The sequence below is a fragment of the Crocodylus siamensis genome, chromosome 3 (assembly GCF_052110815.1).
Source record: "Crocodylus siamensis isolate JL-2025a chromosome 3, ASM5211081v1, whole genome shotgun sequence".
Taxonomy (NCBI): Eukaryota; Metazoa; Chordata; order Crocodylia; family Crocodylidae; genus Crocodylus; species Crocodylus siamensis.
Window position 1 is genome coordinate 97,478,730 of NC_143397.1, and position 19,898 is coordinate 97,498,627.

General features: G+C 45.7%; 2 protein-coding genes across 2 annotated transcripts in view; both read right to left on the reverse strand.

The window, feature by feature from the left end:
- RIGI (RNA sensor RIG-I) overlaps positions 1-1,731 on the reverse strand; it is a 41,210-nt gene extending 39,479 nt beyond the window's left edge. The window contains exon 1 of the mRNA XM_090038826.1: positions 1,176-1,731. The gene's annotated coding sequence lies outside the window, so the exon portion shown is untranslated. The remainder of the gene's footprint in view (positions 1-1,175) is intronic.
- A 2,322-nt stretch (positions 1,732-4,053) lies between these two features.
- Positions 4,054-17,504, reverse strand: TOPORS (TOP1 binding arginine/serine rich protein, E3 ubiquitin ligase). The gene is made up of 2 exons (XM_090038824.1): positions 17,349-17,504; positions 4,054-9,045 (listed from the first exon to the last, which is right to left on the reverse strand). The coding sequence occupies exons 1-2, from the start codon at positions 17,502-17,504 to the stop codon at positions 5,968-5,970; spliced, it is 3,234 nt and encodes a 1,077-aa protein (XP_089894950.1). The 3' UTR covers positions 4,054-5,967.
- Between the last annotated feature and the right edge of the window lie 2,394 nt (positions 17,505-19,898).

Below are 19,898 nucleotides of genomic sequence, written 5' to 3' on the forward strand. Positions count from 1 at the left end.
GATTGCCTTGTGAGAAGTATGCACCCACATGTAAATCAGCTATTTTTGTCTTTGATAGATTTTTAGCACAAGTTCATTCTGGTAGTTAGACGGGATATTAACTTGTAGACCTCATTCCACCCCATGCTCTGAATGATCACTGGGCATGAAAATAAACACGTTCATGTACAGACTGTTTTGCAATGCAATATATAAAGGGAGTGAATTAAAGCTCATGATACAGTAAAGATACAAAAACCATAGAGACAAGCCCAAAGAAATGCATTTGGAGTGCCATGACTTCTCCCAGAATACCAGAATACAACCCAGCCTGCTAAGAAGTACTTGCGACACGGTGGGGTTGGGAGAAGCAGCAATCCCCTCCCTTCTGAAACTACTCCCAGTAAAAGTTTGTCCCTGCCCTTACAATGCCTAGCGCCAAGGTGGGTTGCTTGTAACACTTGGGTTGGTTTTAACACTTGTTTTGTCCAAGAGGGCATGGAAGCCGGTGCGTGTGCCCCCAGACCTACACAGTGTGGGCTGGGCTGGGCTGTGCTCCAAATGGGTGGTGAAGGCACCGGGAGTGGGAGCTATGCCCTTCTGCCACTTGCCCAGCTGGGCCAGGGGGAGAGGTGGGGGGCACGATGCAGGCACAGCTTGCTCTGAGCAGAAGGCTCTGGGAGCAGGGGCTACACCCTCACAGGGCTCGCCCAGCCAGGGCGGGCCAGTGCCATTGCACTGCCTCAAAGTGGTGCACAGCAGCAGAAGCCGCTTCAGCCTAACCGCGCCTCCTGGACAAGCCGTGGTTTTGCCCTGCTGTGCCCTGGCTGGGCAAACAGAAACAGATCATAGGGGCAGGTGCATGCACCCGCATTGGGGAGGGCCCGGGCTATAGGGTATTTTAGGGTGGCTGGAATGCCCCAATAGCCCCCATTTCATTGCGCTCTGTGGGGCGGGTGGAGCCAGGGCTGTGTTCTGGGGCTGCAGCTGGGGCTAGCCCAGCCCAGCCTGCCCCATGCAGATCTGGGAGCACACACCTGCTCCCGTGCCCTCCTGGACTGGCGGCCTGAGCCCCCCTCCCCAAGTCCCGCACCTCCCCATCACGGCTGGGCAGCTTGTCCCAGCCCCAATCCCTCCCTCACTGTGGGGGCATTGATCTGCCCCGCTCTCCTTCCCTCCCCCCTCAACAAACTTACCAGCTGGAGTCAGCTGTGTCCAGCGTGGTCAGAGACTGCTGCCTGTTCAGTCTATGGCCAAATCTTCAAACTGGTGCCTAATTCTCCGAATTGATTCAGAGGCTTCCAATTCAATTTGGAGCTTTTAATGGGTCTCCCAATTTGATTCTGATTTGGAGCTTCGGTGGCCGAATCTCCTCTGAATTCAATCGGCTACCGAAGCTTCGCACAGCCCTAATGCTAAACACATGAAGCATACCTGTAGTGAGGAAATGGAACTAAATATTTCTCCTGCTGCATTATACAAGGTTTTATGAGAGGTGTATAGAAGTATAAGATCTTAAATTTTTTTTTATCATAATTGGAAAAGTGAAGCTTTTCTACTTTTTCAACTCCTAGTTACAGTTGCAGAAGTTTCAGCTGTACTTCTTTACATAAATTCCATCATTGAACTGAAACATTAGCTTTGATGAATATGAAGAAGACATTCTCTTTGCACTTGAAGGCAAAAGAGGATTTAGCACTTCAACAAAGGTGTTAGCCAGTGACTTTCAAGTTCTACTGTTTACCATCTTTAGAAGATGAGCAGTAAATATCTGATTAATATTTTCGAATTAAAAACATAATTGCAGTCAGCAAAGACCTCAATCCCCCTCGTCATCCAGGTTAAAACAGTGTACATAGATAGGCATGACTAATATGCAAGAGATGGTCTAGTAAGGCAGTTTCTACAAAAGAAAGCACCTTGCTAGTCTCTTTTTAAATAGGTAGAAATCAACAGTGAGCTGGAATAGAGCAAAATTTCAAGCCTGTCTTCACTTTTATTATGTCCAATCCCAGACAAAAAATGCACACATTAACAGCACATTGTTTCTCATTATGAAAACAGTTAACTCAATGGTTTTCAACCTTTATAGACTCAAGGCACCCCTCAGAAAATGTCAGCACTTGGTTTTCACTCATTTTTGAGTGCAGAAAAATAATAGAGCAATTCTTCCATTACAAAAAACTCAGAAAGATGACATCAGGTCACAATGTTTTTACCACCATGGATTTCCTGTTTGAAATCTCTGGGCTTATCTTGTGAAGCATGTTTGCACTTAATGCTAAAATTGTATGCTACCCTCAAAAGGATCTCAAGTCACTCTGGATAAGAATCACTGGGTTAACTGGTTCCATATGAGGGCTAAGGCAGAAATGTCATCAAAAGAATCATCAACAATAGACAATGATACCTTTTCCTGGACTCTACTACTGGAAATTATTAGGGAGCTTGAAACTACGCTGAACATATAAGTGTTCAATGTTAGCAAAGAAGAATACTATTTTTATACGGTATATGCTAGATGTAGATATAGCACTATATGCAATAGTAGTACTGAATTGCTATAGAGAATAATTAAACACATTCTGCAAATTACACCCTAGACTGAATTTCTGAGGGACCCTGAAAATATACCTGCATTAATTCTGAACACAAACAGCCCAGCTATGCTAGAGGTTACCAGGATAGTCCTTCAAATGGTATTGTAAGCCTACGGCAACTTTAATAAAGATTTGGACAGTTAAGTCTGTTGTTTCAAAAAAAAAAAAAAGTAAAAAAAAATAATTAAAAAATAAGAAACAAAAAGGAGGGAGGGGAGGGAGTACAAATGCATAAAAGACGTACAAGCCAGCAGACTGACATCCCTGAATGTAAACACACCTGGAAGCCAAATGGTCAGAGGCTGCATGCTTTCCCTCTCCCCATCACTCCCCCCTCCGTCCCTGCCCTTTTACCAGCTCAAGACAAGAGCCCCTTGGGCCACACACTGCATAGGCACTCCTCTCCTCCTCCACAGCTGCATCATGTAGGCAGGTGCCCCAGCTTCACCCTCAGCTCCCTGGCCCTGAAAGCTGCACTGTTCCACAGTGCCCCATTCCCTAGGTCAGGGGCAGGAAGTAGAAGCTGGAGGAGGGACAAGGAGCCCTAAGACTCTCTCTGGGTGCTGCGATAGTAGAAGTGACTGTGGCATAGGGAGCCACAATTTAACCCCTAATGAGTGGCCAGCTGGACAGCCCTTACTTAATGCAACAGAATCAGCTAAGCATTTCAAATGAGTGTTTGTAAAAGCATGTTTGTTTTAAACACAGAAATAAGGTTTTAGTCTCGACTATTTCTTTACAAAAAATCAAATCTGTAATGTGTTCATTTTAAAAGATCAGAGAGAACTTCACTTCATTTGCTCTTTCACAACCAAAGATATAGACATTAATAAGGTAATCATGCTCCTGCATATTCTATAGTTAGCATACGCTAGGATGTAATAAAACTGAAAACTTAAAAGATAGCATTGACAGAATTTAAACATTTTCCTCTTGTATGTGCCTCAACAGTTCCCACACCAGGTTATCATTAGTCTGCAATAGGTGTCAACCCCTCAGGCATTTCTATCTGCTCCTCACCCATCGTGGTCTGAATCCATAGAAATCACTGCCACTATAGACATCTGTCTCCTATCTTCCTTCCTTCTCTAACTGAATCACATTCCAACCATTTAATCCCATATTCAAACACCTAATCCCTCACTTGCATGACTGCATTTATTCCTCATTGTCCCCTACTCCATTTTATGTACTACCCTTACATTGCCAACCACGCCTTCCCCTCCTTCTGTAGAATTTTTTAGCAATAATTATCCCTTTTTTAAAATTGGTAACCTCTCAACATCCCTCCTCTGTCTTGTCCTATGATCATAAACTCTATTGTCTGCAGCAAGTTACATTGTAATTCACAGGTCTAGATGTTATACTCCATAGATTTATTTATAAAATTGTGCATAGGCACCTCTGTTAGCCACTAGGAACCTACTGCATGAATTAAAGTATATGATAATATATTTTGTGAAGTATTGTGCATGCATGAATATCCAGTCACCGAATGATTAATGAGACCACCTGGGAGCTCTGACAACACAAAAGGCAATAGCCTAATGGCTTAGTAGTAATGGTAACTGAGCCATCTTCATTGCTATTTTAGTGTATTTAATGCATCTAAAAGGCCATGGAAATAAGGACAGATTAGCAAACTGCTTACAAAGCCAAAGTTAAAAACGACTGAAAACCAAACGGTAAAGATATTGACAAATGAAATTGAATTATTCTTGCTGTAAATCTTACAGTTTGCTGTGACTTTTACAAAAAGAGAGACAGCAAATTACAGAGGGAACATGAAGAACTTTTTAAGACAACCCTATATTTACTGTTTCAACGTTCCTTAAAATGTTAAGCCAGTAATTCATAGCCAGGGAGCTGCAGCATCCTGGGATACCTTGAGACCCTTTTAAGGGTGTCACCAAGTACCACGCAATGTTAGCAGTTTTGGGTGTGCAACGCTGATTCACAAGATAAACCCAGAGATTTTAAATATAATTCAAAACATTAAAAACATTATGACCGTTTGTGGTCAGAGTTCTTTGCAACAGAACTGCTCTATTATTTTTCTTTAGTAAAATTTTGAGCAAAAACTAAGAGCTAGCATTTTCCAAGAGGATGCCTCGAATCTGTGAGTCATTACATTAAATAATCATTTTACAAATGAAAACCCTGTACCTGCTATCACAGAAACCTAACATTACTAGAACTGGGGGATGAGGGGCAACTATTTTGTTCACTTGCTAGCATCTAGTCTACTTTCAATTCATCCTTCACTTTTGTGTCATCCTTCACACAATTCCAGAGGACCTACATCATCAACAGGAAAAATGAGGCAAGAAAATTAAACAACTCTGGTTCAGATGAATTTAATGAAAAGGTTGTTGTCCTTCAAGGAAACATTAAGAACATCTATGCCTTTCAGTGCTTGATGTGCCAGAAGCCTTTTTTTTTTTAAACCACTCAGGACATGGTATAGAGAAAAACCTGAGTAACTGTTAAGTCAAGTAGCAACCAACTACATACCCACACTATATTTTGGAAAGACAATGGCTACCGTTAAATGTAATAATCCTGAAGCTTTTGACAGTGTAGTTAGAGACAAAGGAACAAAACCAAAAAGATGTGAAAGTCTCCGATTCTTCCATTCAGTTACATTAGAACACAAGAAACGTTTGATGTGTGGCCTCTACCTTTCCAACTTACTTTTAATGAAAACACTTATGCCTCAGATATACTGTTTTTCACCTACACTGAGACAATACAGCAGTCTAAAGATAAGACACACATGATCTTAGCCCACACGAGGCGGACAAGCGAAAGATCATTACATTGGATTTAAAATCTGTTATTTTTTTGCTTTATTGGGACGCCTACAGAATTCATGGTTACTATAATGAGAGTCCGGTTCAAGGTTTGTACAGAAATTGTTGACACCTTTTTTGGCAGAAGTCAAGCTGAAACCATGCAGATCAAAAAGGATAGCAGAACCAAACCTGAATTTATTTTGTGAATTATACAATTTCTTTTATAAAATAAAAAGAACAAACCAGCAGAAAATGTATGTTCTGGCTTTTGGGTTTTTTTTTTTTTTTAAAGACACAATATTGAAAGATTCTGTGGCTATATCTTACATAATATGAGAATACAATATGGCTTTAGGAAATTACACCTCCTAAAATTTACAAGTTTATTCTGAAAAACTTTTAAGTTACTAGCAATATTCTATTTTCTTGTACTTAAAAGTGCATACATTCAAGGATCTCACACATGTCCCAGATATGTTCTAAGCAGTCTTATCGCACACAAATCACAACCGGGGTTTTGTTTCCAGGGAAAAATATGTCTAAACAAAGTAATAATTTTAAGAATGATTTTAAGAAGAGCTCAGTAAACAAAGCTACATCTTTTTTTCTGCAGTGTCAAGCCAGTATGATCTGTCAATAAGCTTCTTTGGCAGTCTTAATATTAATGGTGGCCTCCCTGAGTTATCTACAAATGATGTCCTGGGAGAAGGCAAATGGCTGGATGCTTCCATCTGTGCAGTTTCAACATTGATAGGCAGAGTTTCTATTCCCAATGTACTACTGCTACTGCTACTACTACAACTACTGCTGCTGCTGCTAACAGCCACAGCAGGAGTCTGCTCATCTGATATTTTTTGGAGCTGGAGATCTACATTTCCAATGTCATCAGCCAGGTCTTTCCTACTGGTAGTAATACGATGATCCTCGTTTGATACTGCAGTTTCACCAGCTACTGCATATACGTCCTTATGACTGCTTGTGTCCAGGAGAGATGATGGAGATTCATTTTCTCGCTCATTTAACTGGGTTATGGTTGTCCAAGAAACACTACTGTCACATTCCATAGTTTCACGTAGTCCAATCTCTTTGTCACTGTCACTGTCAATTGTAATCACGACTGGAGAAGGAGGTGCTGAATCACCTGTATGGTGTCTTCTGTGCTTCTTTTTGTGCTTTTTCTTTTTCTTTTTATGATGCCTAGTTGTGTCAGTAGCCTTCCCTTCATAAACAATCTCCACACTTGGACTTCTAATTTTTTTCCTTCTCTTTCTATGCTTTGTTTCATTGCTTGCTTGGTTTTCTTGAGGGCTGTTCTCACTTTGGTAGCAACCACTGTACTTTGACATAGGTTTCTGGTGGCCATTTCCTTCCCCTTTAGAAGGGCTTGGTGCTTTCTCCTTGTGCACACTCTCCAAGTGGCGTGTTTTGTATTTCCTTTTTCCACCAGGCTTTTCACATCGCATTCTATCAGTCCCTCCAGATGTGATCCTAGATCTATTACTAGATCGACTTCTTGACCTGCGTCTTTCATAGCAGTAATACCGGCTTTCATTGTGTCCTCTTTGATTTCGTGTATTTGTCCTTTCCGAAAAGGACTGTATTCTATATTCTGGACTCGCCGACTGCCTTGAATAATGAGCTCTGGCCTGAGCCCTTCTTCTATATGAGGACTCATAACCATCTCTGTCCATGTGTCTACTGTAGAAAGTGTATCCCCACTGATACCTATTTTGGTAATTTTCTCTTATATAATAGTGGTCACTCTCTCTGCTCCTTGATCTTTTACTATGGCCATTACTGCGGGATCGTGACCTACTAACACCTCTAGATATAGTGCTCTCGCTACTCAGAGAAAGAGTCAGGCTTTTTCTGGATAAACTTGTGTCTCGAGTTCTTGATCTCCTTCTGTTTCTTTTACTTCTATGCCTGCTACTGTCTCTGCTTCTTGGTAATCTGTTTTTTAAGCTTTCCTTGCTACGATGTTCCCTCTTGGATCTATGGCTGTGATGGTCTCTGCCATGAGAGTGCTGCGAAGACAACTCGGAACTCCTTGACCTCCTCTTTCTGGATAATCTATGGTTACACGGAGAGCACACACTGTTTTTCCTGGTAGAGGAACTCTGCAATGAGTCCCAAGTAGACGCATCTCTTATTTTAGTTTTATCTTTCTCACTCTTTTCTGCCTCTGCTGTCTTAATCAAAGGTGACCTGCTGCCTTTACAGATACTTTTATTATCTTTAGATACTGGGGAGTGCAGTGATGAGCACCCACTAGCTTCACTGTCACTGAAACTGTGAAACTGGATAGGTTGTGGTTTCTTCACATTCTCACTTTTCTCCTCAGCGACTGACTCCTCAGAATCAGAGGACAGCTCAACAAGTTCTGGTGTTCTCTCAGCTAATGGCTTAACATAACCAACAATGACACAATTGTCTGAAGAAGCGTCACTGACATCATTTGGCTCTGTATTAGCTCGTGACTGCCCTTGTGCATCTGACCCATTTTGAGCAGGTTCCTCATCAGAACTTTCTGAAATATCAGGAGAAGCCACAGCAGCATGAACTTGTTCTGAACTTGAATATGATGGTCCTGGAGTTTCATCATCCCAAGGGGCCTGATCAGTACCAGTTGTGGATGCGTTATGATCTGGTTCTTGGGAATCTGCCTCATCTGGAGATATTGTAATAATTGATGATTCTGAGTGGCTTCCTTCATCATATGAAGGAGCAGGACAATCATAATTGGCATGCTGGTCATATGCTTCTATGTTAAAAGGGCATCGGGCAAAACTGATAAATTCATGTAAAAAGTGGTCAGTGCGATGGAGTAAAAAAGGCTTTAAGTCATCAGCAAAGGCCTTACTTCCCAGATCATATCTAGTCACATTACTCATGATGATGTGCTGAACAATGTTGACTAAAGAACCATGGGCACCAAAAAGGACAGTTAGTTCCCGCTTCAACCATGGAACTAACCTGTGAAGACAAGCAGGGTTCCTGCGGAAAAACTCTGCTGAAATTTCTCTATACCGACCACCATCCTGAACACTTCTAATGCGCACACCAGAGCGATAGAGAGCTCTTCGGAAGTTAATTATTTCCTGTTCTTGAATTTGTCGCAGAGACCTGCCCTCTGCACTAGCCTGCCTCCTTGAGGCAAGCCTTCTTATCATCTGTTGAATTCCAACATCTCTCTGTTGCCTGGGCTGACTTGAGAACGCTTCAAACAATATTCCATTGTCTGGGGGTGACAGCGTCCTTCGAGAAGAGGAACTCCTTTGAGAAGAAGTTGTCGTACGATGTTCCCTTGTAACTGTAGTGCGGTAACGAAATCTCCGCCCATTAGGGCTAGCAAAAGAGCCATTCTCTGAAGGCTTTAGTATATACTCTTTAAAATCATCTTCAGCTCTCACAGTGTGGATGATAGAATGGAACGGCTGTTTACAGAGTGGGCATTCAGCTTTGTTTTTTGACCACTCTTGCACACAGCGGAAGCAAAACCTATGCAGACAACGATCTAAATAGGCTACATTGTCAAATCTGTCCAAACAGATCGGACACTTTGAGTCTGGAGATGCATCTGTGGGCACTGTCTGATGCAGTCTGCTTGTTCCAGCTCTTGGTGAGAAGCTGCTATCCACAGCAAATTCCTCAGTTGCAGGGGTCATATCCTTGAAAAGAAAAATAAATACAAAGATCAATGGATGTTGCTAAATTTTTCCTGTAAAAAAGGGTACTTGGGAGCATACTAAGCAAACAAATACTTTAATAAGAATCTTCCTAAAATTTGAAAATAAACTGGTGCCAACTCACTAGACCAGAAGACACAGATAGGTTTTATTCAACTCCCCCCTGCTTTATTTAACTATTATTTAAGTATTTTTATTTATTTAACTCCACCAGCTTTATTTTATACCCTACACAGCGTTTTTCCTGCAGAAATTTAAAAATCAGTCGTGAGTAACTATCACTCCGATGCACAAAGCAATACTTAAAAAGATCAGTGCAACCAATTGCTCAAGGTAAGCAAATCAGGTTTTCAGTACTGAAACCAGCAATGCTACTGCAATTTACCCAACTCTCAGGATTGCCAATTAAGTGGAACATTTTTCTATGATCTTTATTTTCAAGTGCTGTTCCTGAGCTACATCCCAGATATTTCAGATTAATAAATGTGGCTTACAGTAAAGTGCACTGAATACACATATCGGTTGTTCAGCCCAACCTCTGAAATGTCACCACTCTCAACAACTAAATAGTTAAGTCACTAGCATTCATGTTTACTTCCATTCCTTCTGCCTTTACTTCTTACTTAAGCCTTATTTTCTCTCAACTTTAAAGTGTCTTATTTTTTCTCTTCTGTTATTACTTTCTTGTGGTTATTCTTCCTCTATCTTGCTTTTTATAAATTCAGCAGCTTCTGCCCCACTGCAAGCTTTCCATTCTCAGAGCCATTCAAATCATGAAGCAGATTAAATTTAACCCGGGAGTCAGACTCCTCTGTTCAATGCTGCTGTGCAAAACTGATAGCTTAGCTTGTGTGCTATTTGGACTGTTGTCAGCCAGTTGTAGAGAAGTCAATGTATATCAGGATGCAGGGGAAAAATATGGTGGGGAAGCATAAAGAAACACAAGTTTGGCAGTCAGACTATATTCCCTCAAAAATACTTACCTGTGTATTGAGAAGACACTGCTGTTTCAGCAATGCCAGATAATGACGTCAGCTGACATCAATAGCAAGGTAAGTGAGTTTTTGGCAGTCACTATAGATTCATAGATTGTTAGGGTCTGGAAAAGACCTCATAAGATCACTAGGACCAGCCCCCCCTGCACCAGGCAGGAAAGACAACTTGGGTCAGGTGACCCCAGTGAGGTGATTGTCCAGATTCCTCTTGAAGATTTCCAGGGTAGATGACTGCACCACCTCTGGAAAGACTTTGTGCCATAGTCTGGCTACCCTGACTGAAGAAATGTTTCCCAGTGTTAAGCCTGAAACAGTCTTCCAGGAGTTTGTGGCCATTACTCTTGGTTCTCCCCAAGGGTGACCTGGTGAACACTTGTTCGCCGAGCCCTTGATGTATTCCCCTGATGTAGCAGTAAGCTGCTACCAAGTCCCCCCATAGCCTTCTTTTTTTTATGCTGAAGAGGCCCACGTCCCTCAACCTTTCCTCGTATGGCTTGCCTTGAAAGTTTCTGATCATACGGGTGGCTCTTCTCTGGACTCTCTCAAGCTTTACCACGTCCTTGTTGAAGTCCAGTGCCCAGAACTGGATGCAATACTCCAGCTGCGGTCTCACCAGTGCTGAGCAGAGTGGAATAATCACTTTCTTGGTTTTGCTTGAGATGCATTGGTTGATGCATGCCAGAGTATTGTTTGCCCTGCTGGCTACAGCACTGCACTGTGGGCTCATGGCCTGTTATTACCCCTGGGTCCCTTTCAGTCATAATAATAGTCAAGTTGGCACCACCAAGCCTGTAAGTATGTCGGGGGCTGTTCATCCCCAGATGGAGCTCCATACACTTTTCAATGTTGAACTTCATCTGGTTCTGATCTGCTCAACTTGCCAGCCTATCTAGGTCTGCCTGGATCCACAGCCTATTTTCAAGTGTGATCACGCTTCCTCATAACTTGGTGTTGTCCGCAAACTTGGCCAGTGAACTTTAAAACCCCCACATCCAAATCAATGATAAAGACGTTGAAAAGCACTGGACCAAACACTGACCCCCGAGGGACACCACTGGCCACTTCTCACCAGGACACAAATCCGTTCATTAGAACTCTCTGGGTTCTACCCCGCAGCCAGCTTCCAACCCACTTCACCATCAAGTTAAGCCCACAATCCTCCAATTTTCCATGAGAACATCATGGGATACCAGACCAAAGGCCTTTTGGAAGTCAAGGTATACAAATATCAATCTCCTATAAAATAAGTATGCTTAATATGCTGTGTACCAGCTCACTGACTTCTTAGTGGCCAAATGCTGTGATAGAACCTACCTTGGAAGAGCTGGTCATCTCTCAGCTTCTTACTATGGAGTCAATTTGCTACAGAATAAAATCCAAAGTAACTGGGACACACATTCAGAGCCAGCATCAAGAGAAGAAAGACTTCCTATCAAGCCTACTACTCAGGTTTCTACATTATCACCAATAATCATGACTCAATGAAAATAAATAATTGGTGCTGTCAATACTGTACACAAATTTTCTATTAAAAGACTATCAAGACTACTGAGTCAAGGACTTAAAACGTTTGGGAAGGCTAAAATTAAGGCCATCTGTAACAACCTTAGATTTCATATATTTTCAGGGTCAGAAGGGACCTCACTAGATCATCAAGTCTGACCCCCTGCCCTGAGCAGGAAAGAGCACTGGGGTGACATCTTGGAGTCAACTATGGCTCTGAGATCCCTTTTTGCTGCTGTGCTACTTAGAAGGTCATCTCCCAGTTTGTAAGTGTGCTGGTGATTCTTTCTCCCTAGGTGCAGCACTTTGTACTTACCTTTGTTAAACTGTATCCTACTCTGTTCTGCCCACTTTTCCAACCTGTCCAAGTCCACCTGAGTCCATTCCCTGCCCAACCATGTTTACTTTGCCCCATAATTTGGTGTCATCCACAAAGTTGGACAGAGTGCTCTCCATGCCCTCATCCAAGTCACTGATGAAGATATTAAGCAGCACTGGTCCAAAGGACCAAACCTTGGGGAACCGCACTGCCCACATCTTTCCAGGCTGATACTGAGCCGTCCACCACCACTCTGTAGGTGTGTAATCATCTACATCACAGCTGCTTTGTTTAATTGTAAGAATGGGATGAGACACTGTATCAAAGACCTTTTTAAAATCCAAGTAAATGACATCTACCTCGACTCCTGCATCTACGCATTTTGTGACCTGGTCATAAAAAGAAACAATGTTAGTTAGGCATTGTGCCCTTCAGCATTATTTTTCCTGCTGGACTCCCAAAAATGTGTTCCTTAATAATTAACCAGCCTTTAGTTAGCCAGATGCTCTTTCCTCCCTTCTTGAAAATAGGGACCACACTGACCCTTTTCCAGTCATCTGGGATCTTCCCTGAGTGCCACAAGTGCTCAAACAGTCTTGCCTGTGGTTCTGCTATGACACTGACAAATTCCTTCAGCACGCTTAGATGAAAATCGTCCAGGCCTGCTGACTTAAACACATCCAGCCCCTCCAAGCTTCCCTTCACCAGGTCAGCGCTAACTGTTGGTGGGTGGTGTCCCTCTTGCGCCTGTCTATAATTCAACTGGTAGATATATCTTTATCTGTGGTTCAGGAATACAGATGTTAAAAACTCACTGAAAAGCTTAGCTTTGTCGCTCTTATCTGTCACCAATAGCCCTAGTCTGTCCTGTAGGGGTCCTATGCTGCCATTCGCCTTCTTTTTGCTTCCTATATACCTGAAAGAGGACTTTTTAGACTCCTGGTATATACAGTGTGGAGCTTGATGGAAATGCCTGTGCTGTTCAGCTGCCAGCCTATATTAAAGTCTATATGTCTTTCATTTTTTATGCCAACCTGAGTTCCATTGCTTCTTTAGCCTTCCTAACTGACTCCCTGCAAATGAGAGCCAAGTAGGTATATTCCTCCTTGGTGGCTACCCCCTTTTTATACAGCCTATATGCCTTTTTTTTTTTACCCCTAGGCTTTCCTGGATTTCCCTGTTCAGCAAAGAGAGTTTCTTGGCCCCTCTGCCCCTTTTTATGTGCAATGGGATTGTTCCCTTTTGTGCCCAGAGGACCATTCCCTTGGGAATCCAGGAAGGATGGTTATTCCTCATTTCACCAAGCCTTATTTCTACCCTCTCATACATCTGCATAACACAATTTTAAATTACTAACTCAAGGTCTCTACATATGCAGTCCCTGCTCCTTCTCTCAGTTTGCTATACCTCATGGCCCCACCTGAATTTAATTCCATTTCTCCTTACCATGCCCCAGATTTTGTACTAGTCCTCTTCCCAATATACATGTTACTTTGGAAACTGGATGGGACTGAATAACCTAGTCCAAGGGTCAACAATCTTTCGCTGGACAGTAGGCCACGTGATGGTGCACTCTCACTCAAAACTTAGGAAGAACAGGATATATATACTTCCATGACAGTACCATTTTTGGCATGCTTTCTCGTACTCTGGCATATGTTGGTACCTGGATTTGCAGGATCAGTGATTAGACTTGTTCTTTTATTTTGACAGCAAAATTTGGGATGTTCAGGCCAATATTTAAGTAAAGAAAGCAGCGTCTTCTGCACTGTGGGAGTCACATACCCAGCCACACTGCCATGGAACAATCGAGCAATAGCCGGCAGCTGTATAGGCATTTCCACCAAAACCACACTGTATAAACCAGGAGTCTAAATAAAGCCATTTAACACTCCCCTCAGTGCCTTTGCCACCCAAACCCTTACTTAGAGCAAGCTCAAAGAGAACATCAGTAGAACCTCCCCATACCAAGTGCTGGCTAGCAGTCCCCTTTCCCTCTTCTCTCCCATGGTGAGAAGCCCTACTTACTGGATGAAGCACTATCCCTTCAAGCCCCGTGTCCACTTGGCATGCTGTGTTAACAGGAAAACAGGGCCTATCTCCCTGTAAACTTAGGCAGCTAAGGAGCCAAAGCAAGCTACAGCTACAGCCACCCAGCACATTGCCTTATGGATATACCTGTAACAGGCAGATACCAGCAAACTCCCACTCCACTGGCACTTCAGTTATGGCTACACTCAAAAGAACCACTCAATCCAGGGGGAGCTAGAGTCAAAATTGGAGGACCCAGCTGCCAGGGACCAGGCATTAGGGCTGTGCAAAATTGCAGCAGCTGTCTCATTTCAGAGGTGCTTCGGCATCCAAAACACCGAATCCAAAATGAAACAGAAGGCTCTGAAACATCTCCGAAAAGAAACCATCCAAAACATTTTGGAAATGTTTTGGATGTGCCTTCTGGGAAGAGTCTGGCACAGCCCCACAGCCCTCCTTTTAAAGTGCCGGGAGGCTGGGGCCGGGCAGAGCAGCCATAGAGGCTTCTCCTGCAGCTCCCCCAGGGGGGCAGAGGCAGGCATAGCCAGAGAAGCCACAGGAGACCTGCAGCCACCTGACTGTGCCTGCCTCTCCCTGGCCAATCCGAATCTCTGAAACAGACCTGGCCAAATCAAAACAGAACAGCGATCCAAAACACCTAAAAGAATCACTGTCCTCCGAAACAGCCCAATCAGCTACCTCTGACCCAGCTTCTTTACATAGGGGCCAAGCAGCTGATGGTGGCAGGCAGAAAGTAGGTGGAAGGAAACCAAATACTGCTGCCACCCAGTTCTGCCGATTCTTAAACTGGATTCGTTGATCCAAACAAGCTGCAACTGGAGCTCAGCAATGTTCTGCGCTGGCTCTTGTGGAACAGAATCAGACTGGCCGGAATCCAGAAAGACCCCGCTTACTGCTGGGAAGCACAGTAGTCCTGCCTGTCCCTATCCTGCTGTGGCTCTGGGGAAGCAGCAGCATGCTTAGCTGTCATATAAAGTCTCTTTGCAGGCTGTATCCAGTACATAGGCCATATGTTGCTGACCCCCAACCTAGTGAGTTTTCAGAGAAGTCAGCACTCCATACCGTAAGAGCTACTCTTACCTCAATCCTCATTCTTTCCTTCCCTGCCACTGGCTGCAGCTCCACTCCAGCCCCCACCCCCAATCCCATCTTTAAATCTCTCTCTCCTATGTCCATTTCTTTGAAGCCTCTGTATTTGAGTCAGTCGACAGGTCCTCCACACTACCTAGACACACCAAGAGCATACAGCTGCCCTGTTTTCAGTTCCTGCACTGGTGTCAGAGGAACTAAGAGCAGTAACTGCAGGGAAAGTCCTGTTAAACCCTTGCAGCCCTGGACCATAGTACACACAGTACATATGGTCTCTTAGGCAATTCAGCTCCCACATGCTACCAAGTCTCTGCTAACTGAGTGAAAAGTGAGATTTGTATCCTGTTCCTGTTCTCCCAGCATGGCAAACATCACATTCCTGCTACAAGGGCAACTCCCTCTGTTCAATCTTCAGTTGGGGATGATTATATCTAGATACACAAAGGGACAGAGACTAATTTTGGTACCTTAGTCCTAAAACTTTTGGATACAGCAAGCTATAAATCATAGCAAATAAATAAACAAACTACAATCTAGTTAAGCCCCTTGCCTAACTGCTTAGACATCTAGAAGTCCATAAGTCCCTAAATTCTTTGCTAACCTTTGCCAGCACCACTCCCCATGCTGCCCAGATGCCTTCTACGTCTAGAGCTGATATCCTATTGACAAGGCTGAGTAAGACTCATGCCTAAGTCCAGCCTGGATTCACAAATTAGGTTTACTAGAGGAGGCATGCTCCAAGAACCACATCTAACAAGCTGGGAGCATTACATCAGATATTTAAAAAACGTGGCTGCCAGGGGAAGAGGTGGTAGTGGTGGTGCCACCGCCTGGGATGTGGGAAGTCTATGCTCTCATCAGCCTGATCAGATTCAAATCCATGCCTCCCACTTCCCAATAAACAAACAAACATAAAAACAGACAGTGGAAGCCAAGACATTCAGAAGTGTACCCCAATTACTAAGTGCAGAGCATGCTGACTCTTGCTCCCTGTTCTTAGTCTTTCATTCCTTGCTGCACACCTTCAGCAAGATTACTCCCACCCTGCTTAGCTTAGTCTGATCACTGTAAAACACTAATGCAGAGATAAGCAACCTACAGCCCACAAGCTGAATCTGGCCCGTGGCATGGGGCGCTGGGGACAGGGAACCTTTGGTGGTGCTGTGTTGGGTGGCCAGGCACTTTGCACATACTATGCCAAGGCGAGATAGCAGACAGAAGTGGCAGCTGGGTTGTAGCACTGGTCCACCTTCAATCAGAGCTGGGTCATTTCACCCTGGCACCAGAAAAGACTGCTAACCCCAACTTAAATGGAGAATGTTAGAAGCCCCCTCAGCCAGAAGAGGACGGAGAAGGCATTTTCCAGGCATATTCTTTACCTACTAGACTATTACATGAAACACAAAGTGTGACCACTTCCATGTCCTCTTTCCTCCACATCTTAAAGAGTATAAATACTCCCATGTAAAGGAATGACTTGCAGCGTAGTACAGTGGTTCCCAAACTCTGCCAGGTTGCGCATCACCCATTTAAAATGATAAAACCTTAAGTACCACCAGCAAATTTTTGTCACATAAAGTAATTATAATAGATCTGTTAACACATACCACTGGCAGGCTGTCAGCATACCACAGATCGGGAACCACTAGCCTAATCTACGCTACAAAGCTTTACAGGCAGAACTTGGAGGACATCCCCATCCAAACTTCCTCTGCTGGGCACACTAAGGCTTCTGATGTCATCAGGTACACGGGGACCCCTCCACCAGCAAATTTCCTGCAGCTGGTGCCGCCCAGGTTACACTTTAGGCTCACGTAGCAGAGCTACTGCATGGAGCCACACAAGCCACCACAAGGCCAAGGATGCCCAACACTGGCTGAAGTATTGTGGGCAAAAGCAGCCTACTGTAAACAGGGGCTTAGCCTGACCTTCTCCTGTATCCACGAGATCAAGGGCTACAACTCACCCGAGCACAGGCTGTTGGGGAAGGGGCGGGGGGATTCCAGGCCCAGACTTCTCCGTCCCTCCCTCCCTGATCATCAGCCTAATGCAGGAAGCTGACAACTACTGTGGCCCTCCCTGATATTCCTCGCTCTCAGCCACCTCCTGGAAACACAGGTGCCCCGACACTTCCACAAGCACCTGGGAGACCGGTGTACACAGGGCCGGGCCAGGCAGGGCCAGAACCGCCGGAGCTGGGTTCCTCAGGGGGGCGCCGGGTGGGGAGGGAGGGAGGGAAGGAGGAAGGAACAGCGCTGCCTGCCCCGCCCTGGCCCGGGAACAGACAAAGGGCGAGGCTGCCTGGGCCGCCGGTCCCAAGCACTCACCGCGCCGCTGCCCCGCGCCCCGCCCGGGGCCGCCCCGCGCCCGCCGCCGCCCTCAGGCGCCGCCCGCGCGCGGGTCGTGGTGCCCGGCCCGGCCCGAAGGCGGCGGCGGCCCAGGCAGCGTCGCGCGTCACAGCCGGAGCGCAGTGGGTCGCACATGGACGATGTCCCCGCCGCGCGTGCCGGCCCGGGACAGCGGCCCGGGGGCTGCCGGGAGCGGAAGACTGGGAACACGCTCCCCTCCCCCGCCCTCAGGGAGGAGGTGAGGGGGCACGCTGCGCCCGCGACGCCGTGCAGCAGCCATCTTGGCTGCGGGTGGACCGGCGCCAAACCAACCGCGACTTAGCCTGTGCCCGCACTAAATATGGCAGCGCTATAACGCCCCTCCTCCCCCCGCAATGACCCAACGGTCGCCATAGAGACCCCGTGTCGCCCCGCCCGCGGGAAGGCGCCGCCCGGGCTCTGGGACCATGGCCCCGGTCGGCCCGCGGCAGCTGGAGCGCGTCTACACCGTGGTACGGGCCGGGAGGCGGGCGGGCGGGCAAGGGGGCCGGGGCGGGCCCCAGGGCGCGGCCTGATGCGTATGGTCCTCCCACAGGTGCTGGCGGCGCTGGTGCTGCTGTCCTGGGGCTTCGTCATCTACGCCACTCGCCGCGCCGCGCAGGGCCGCCTGCAGCGCGACTCCGCCCTGCCCTGAGCATGGCCGGGCGCCGGGCCCGCGCCCAGCAGTGACCCGCGGGCAGGAGGGAGGGGCAGACCTGCACTGATGCCACCGTGAGCAAGCGCTGCCCCGCGCCCCGTGGTAGGCAGGCGACTCGGCGGTGGCAGCTGTGTCCCAATCGTGTGCCAGGCAGCCCGCCTGCGGCAGCTTTCCCCCGTTCAAACTAGCCATCGCTTTAGTTCTTCCCTGGGGGCCCGAGGCACGGTTAAATGCTCCCCTTTGGGGGAAGCAGGGTTGAAAGGCCAGGCCTGGACTCTGGCTGCACCCAGAGCAGGTCGGAATGACAGGAGAACAGATCAGGTGTGGGGGTGGTTGAGGGATCCAAGATATGTGCTACTGAACAGTGAAGTACTCTGAAAACAGGATAGTTTCCTAACCGTTCATCAAAATTAAGGGGAAAGTTAATGCAGTAGAATTGGGTTCAGTTGTTAGGTAAACTTGTCCCTCTTGTGTTCTTCAGTTCATTTCACCATTCCTATTCACAAAGCATTTCAGCTACTTTGTCACTGGTGTAAAGTACAAGCCATGAATTTCCCACAATCACCACATACAGAGATCCAATGAAGTTTGCTCTCTATAAATCTTTGGCATATCAAACTGACGGGCACCTTGTGAACACATTGCAGATTTAAAGCAGTGCTCGCGTGAGGGAACCAGCATAAGGCACGTGACAAGCAGCAGCCAGGCCTAATTCCATCTTGATGCCAAGCATTTGAATAGGGAAACAATGAGTGGTAAGGCATATCGAAGCACCACATTGAGCAGGAAAGCAGATGCCATACGAGAAATAGCTAAAGGTAAATCAAAAGCCCAAGTATGTAAAGAATTTGGTGTGCCACGTACCACTCTGAATGGCTGGCTGCAAAACCAGGAAAAGATTTTGGATGCCGTTGACCAAGCAATGTTTCGTCCAGATCGAAAGCGAATGCGTACAGCGTTAAATGGCGATGTAGAGGCTTGCCTGGTGCAGTGGTTACGACAAGCCTGTGCAAACAACATTCCTATTAATGGGCCCTTGCTAGCCTGCAAGGCTGTTCAGTTTGCCAGTCAGCTGGGCATCTCCGATTTTAATTGCAACGAAGGATGGGTGGAAAGATTCAAGGCACGCCATGCTATTTCACTGAAGCGAGCCTGCAGCGAGGGCAAGCCAGTCCCCACTGGGGGCATCCAATTGTGGAAAAACACAACCTTGCTTTCCATCCTTCGTGAATATGATGCTAAGAACATTTATAATGCTGATGAAACAGGCCTGTTTTACAAAATGCTACCAAATAAAACCCTGGCTTTTAGAGACAAGAGGTGCATTGATGGTGAACATAGCAAACAGCGCCTAACCATACTGCTGATGGCAAATATGGATGGAAGTGATAAAAGGAAGCCATTGGTGATTGGTAAATCAAAGAACCCATGTTGTTTCAAAAATGTGAAGAGTCTCCCAGTGTATTACACTGCAAATAAGAAGGCTTGGATGGTTGATGCTGTCTTTGAAGAGTTTGTGCGAGATTTTGATGCAGAGATGCATGCTCAGAAAAGAAGAGTGGCACTGATTGTGGATAACTGTCCAGCTCATCCAGCAAGCATTAGCGGCTTGAAGGCTGTTCAGGTTGTCTTCTTACCTCCTAATACCACGTCACACAGCCAACCCATGGATAGTGGTGTGATTAAAACCTTCAAGGCTCACTATCGTCGTTTGCTGATGAGCAAGATCTTGTTAGCCATGGATGCTAAGGAGTGCTTTAAGCCAGATGTTTTGATGGCAGTTCAGCTCATAAAACAAGCTTGGAATTTGGTGCAGCAAAGCACAATTGCCAGCTGTTTCTGTCATGCCGGAT

Excerpts from the sequence above, each read along its gene's own strand:
- TOPORS (XM_090038824.1), bottom strand. The coding sequence starts at position 17,504 with ATGTGCGACCCACTGCGCTCCGGCTGTGACGCGCGACGCTGCCTGGGC. Across the intron at positions 9,046-17,348 it reads GGGCGCGGGGCAGCGGCGCG|GATATGACCCCTGCAACTGA; the intron begins GTGAGTGCTTGG and ends TTTCTTTTCAAG.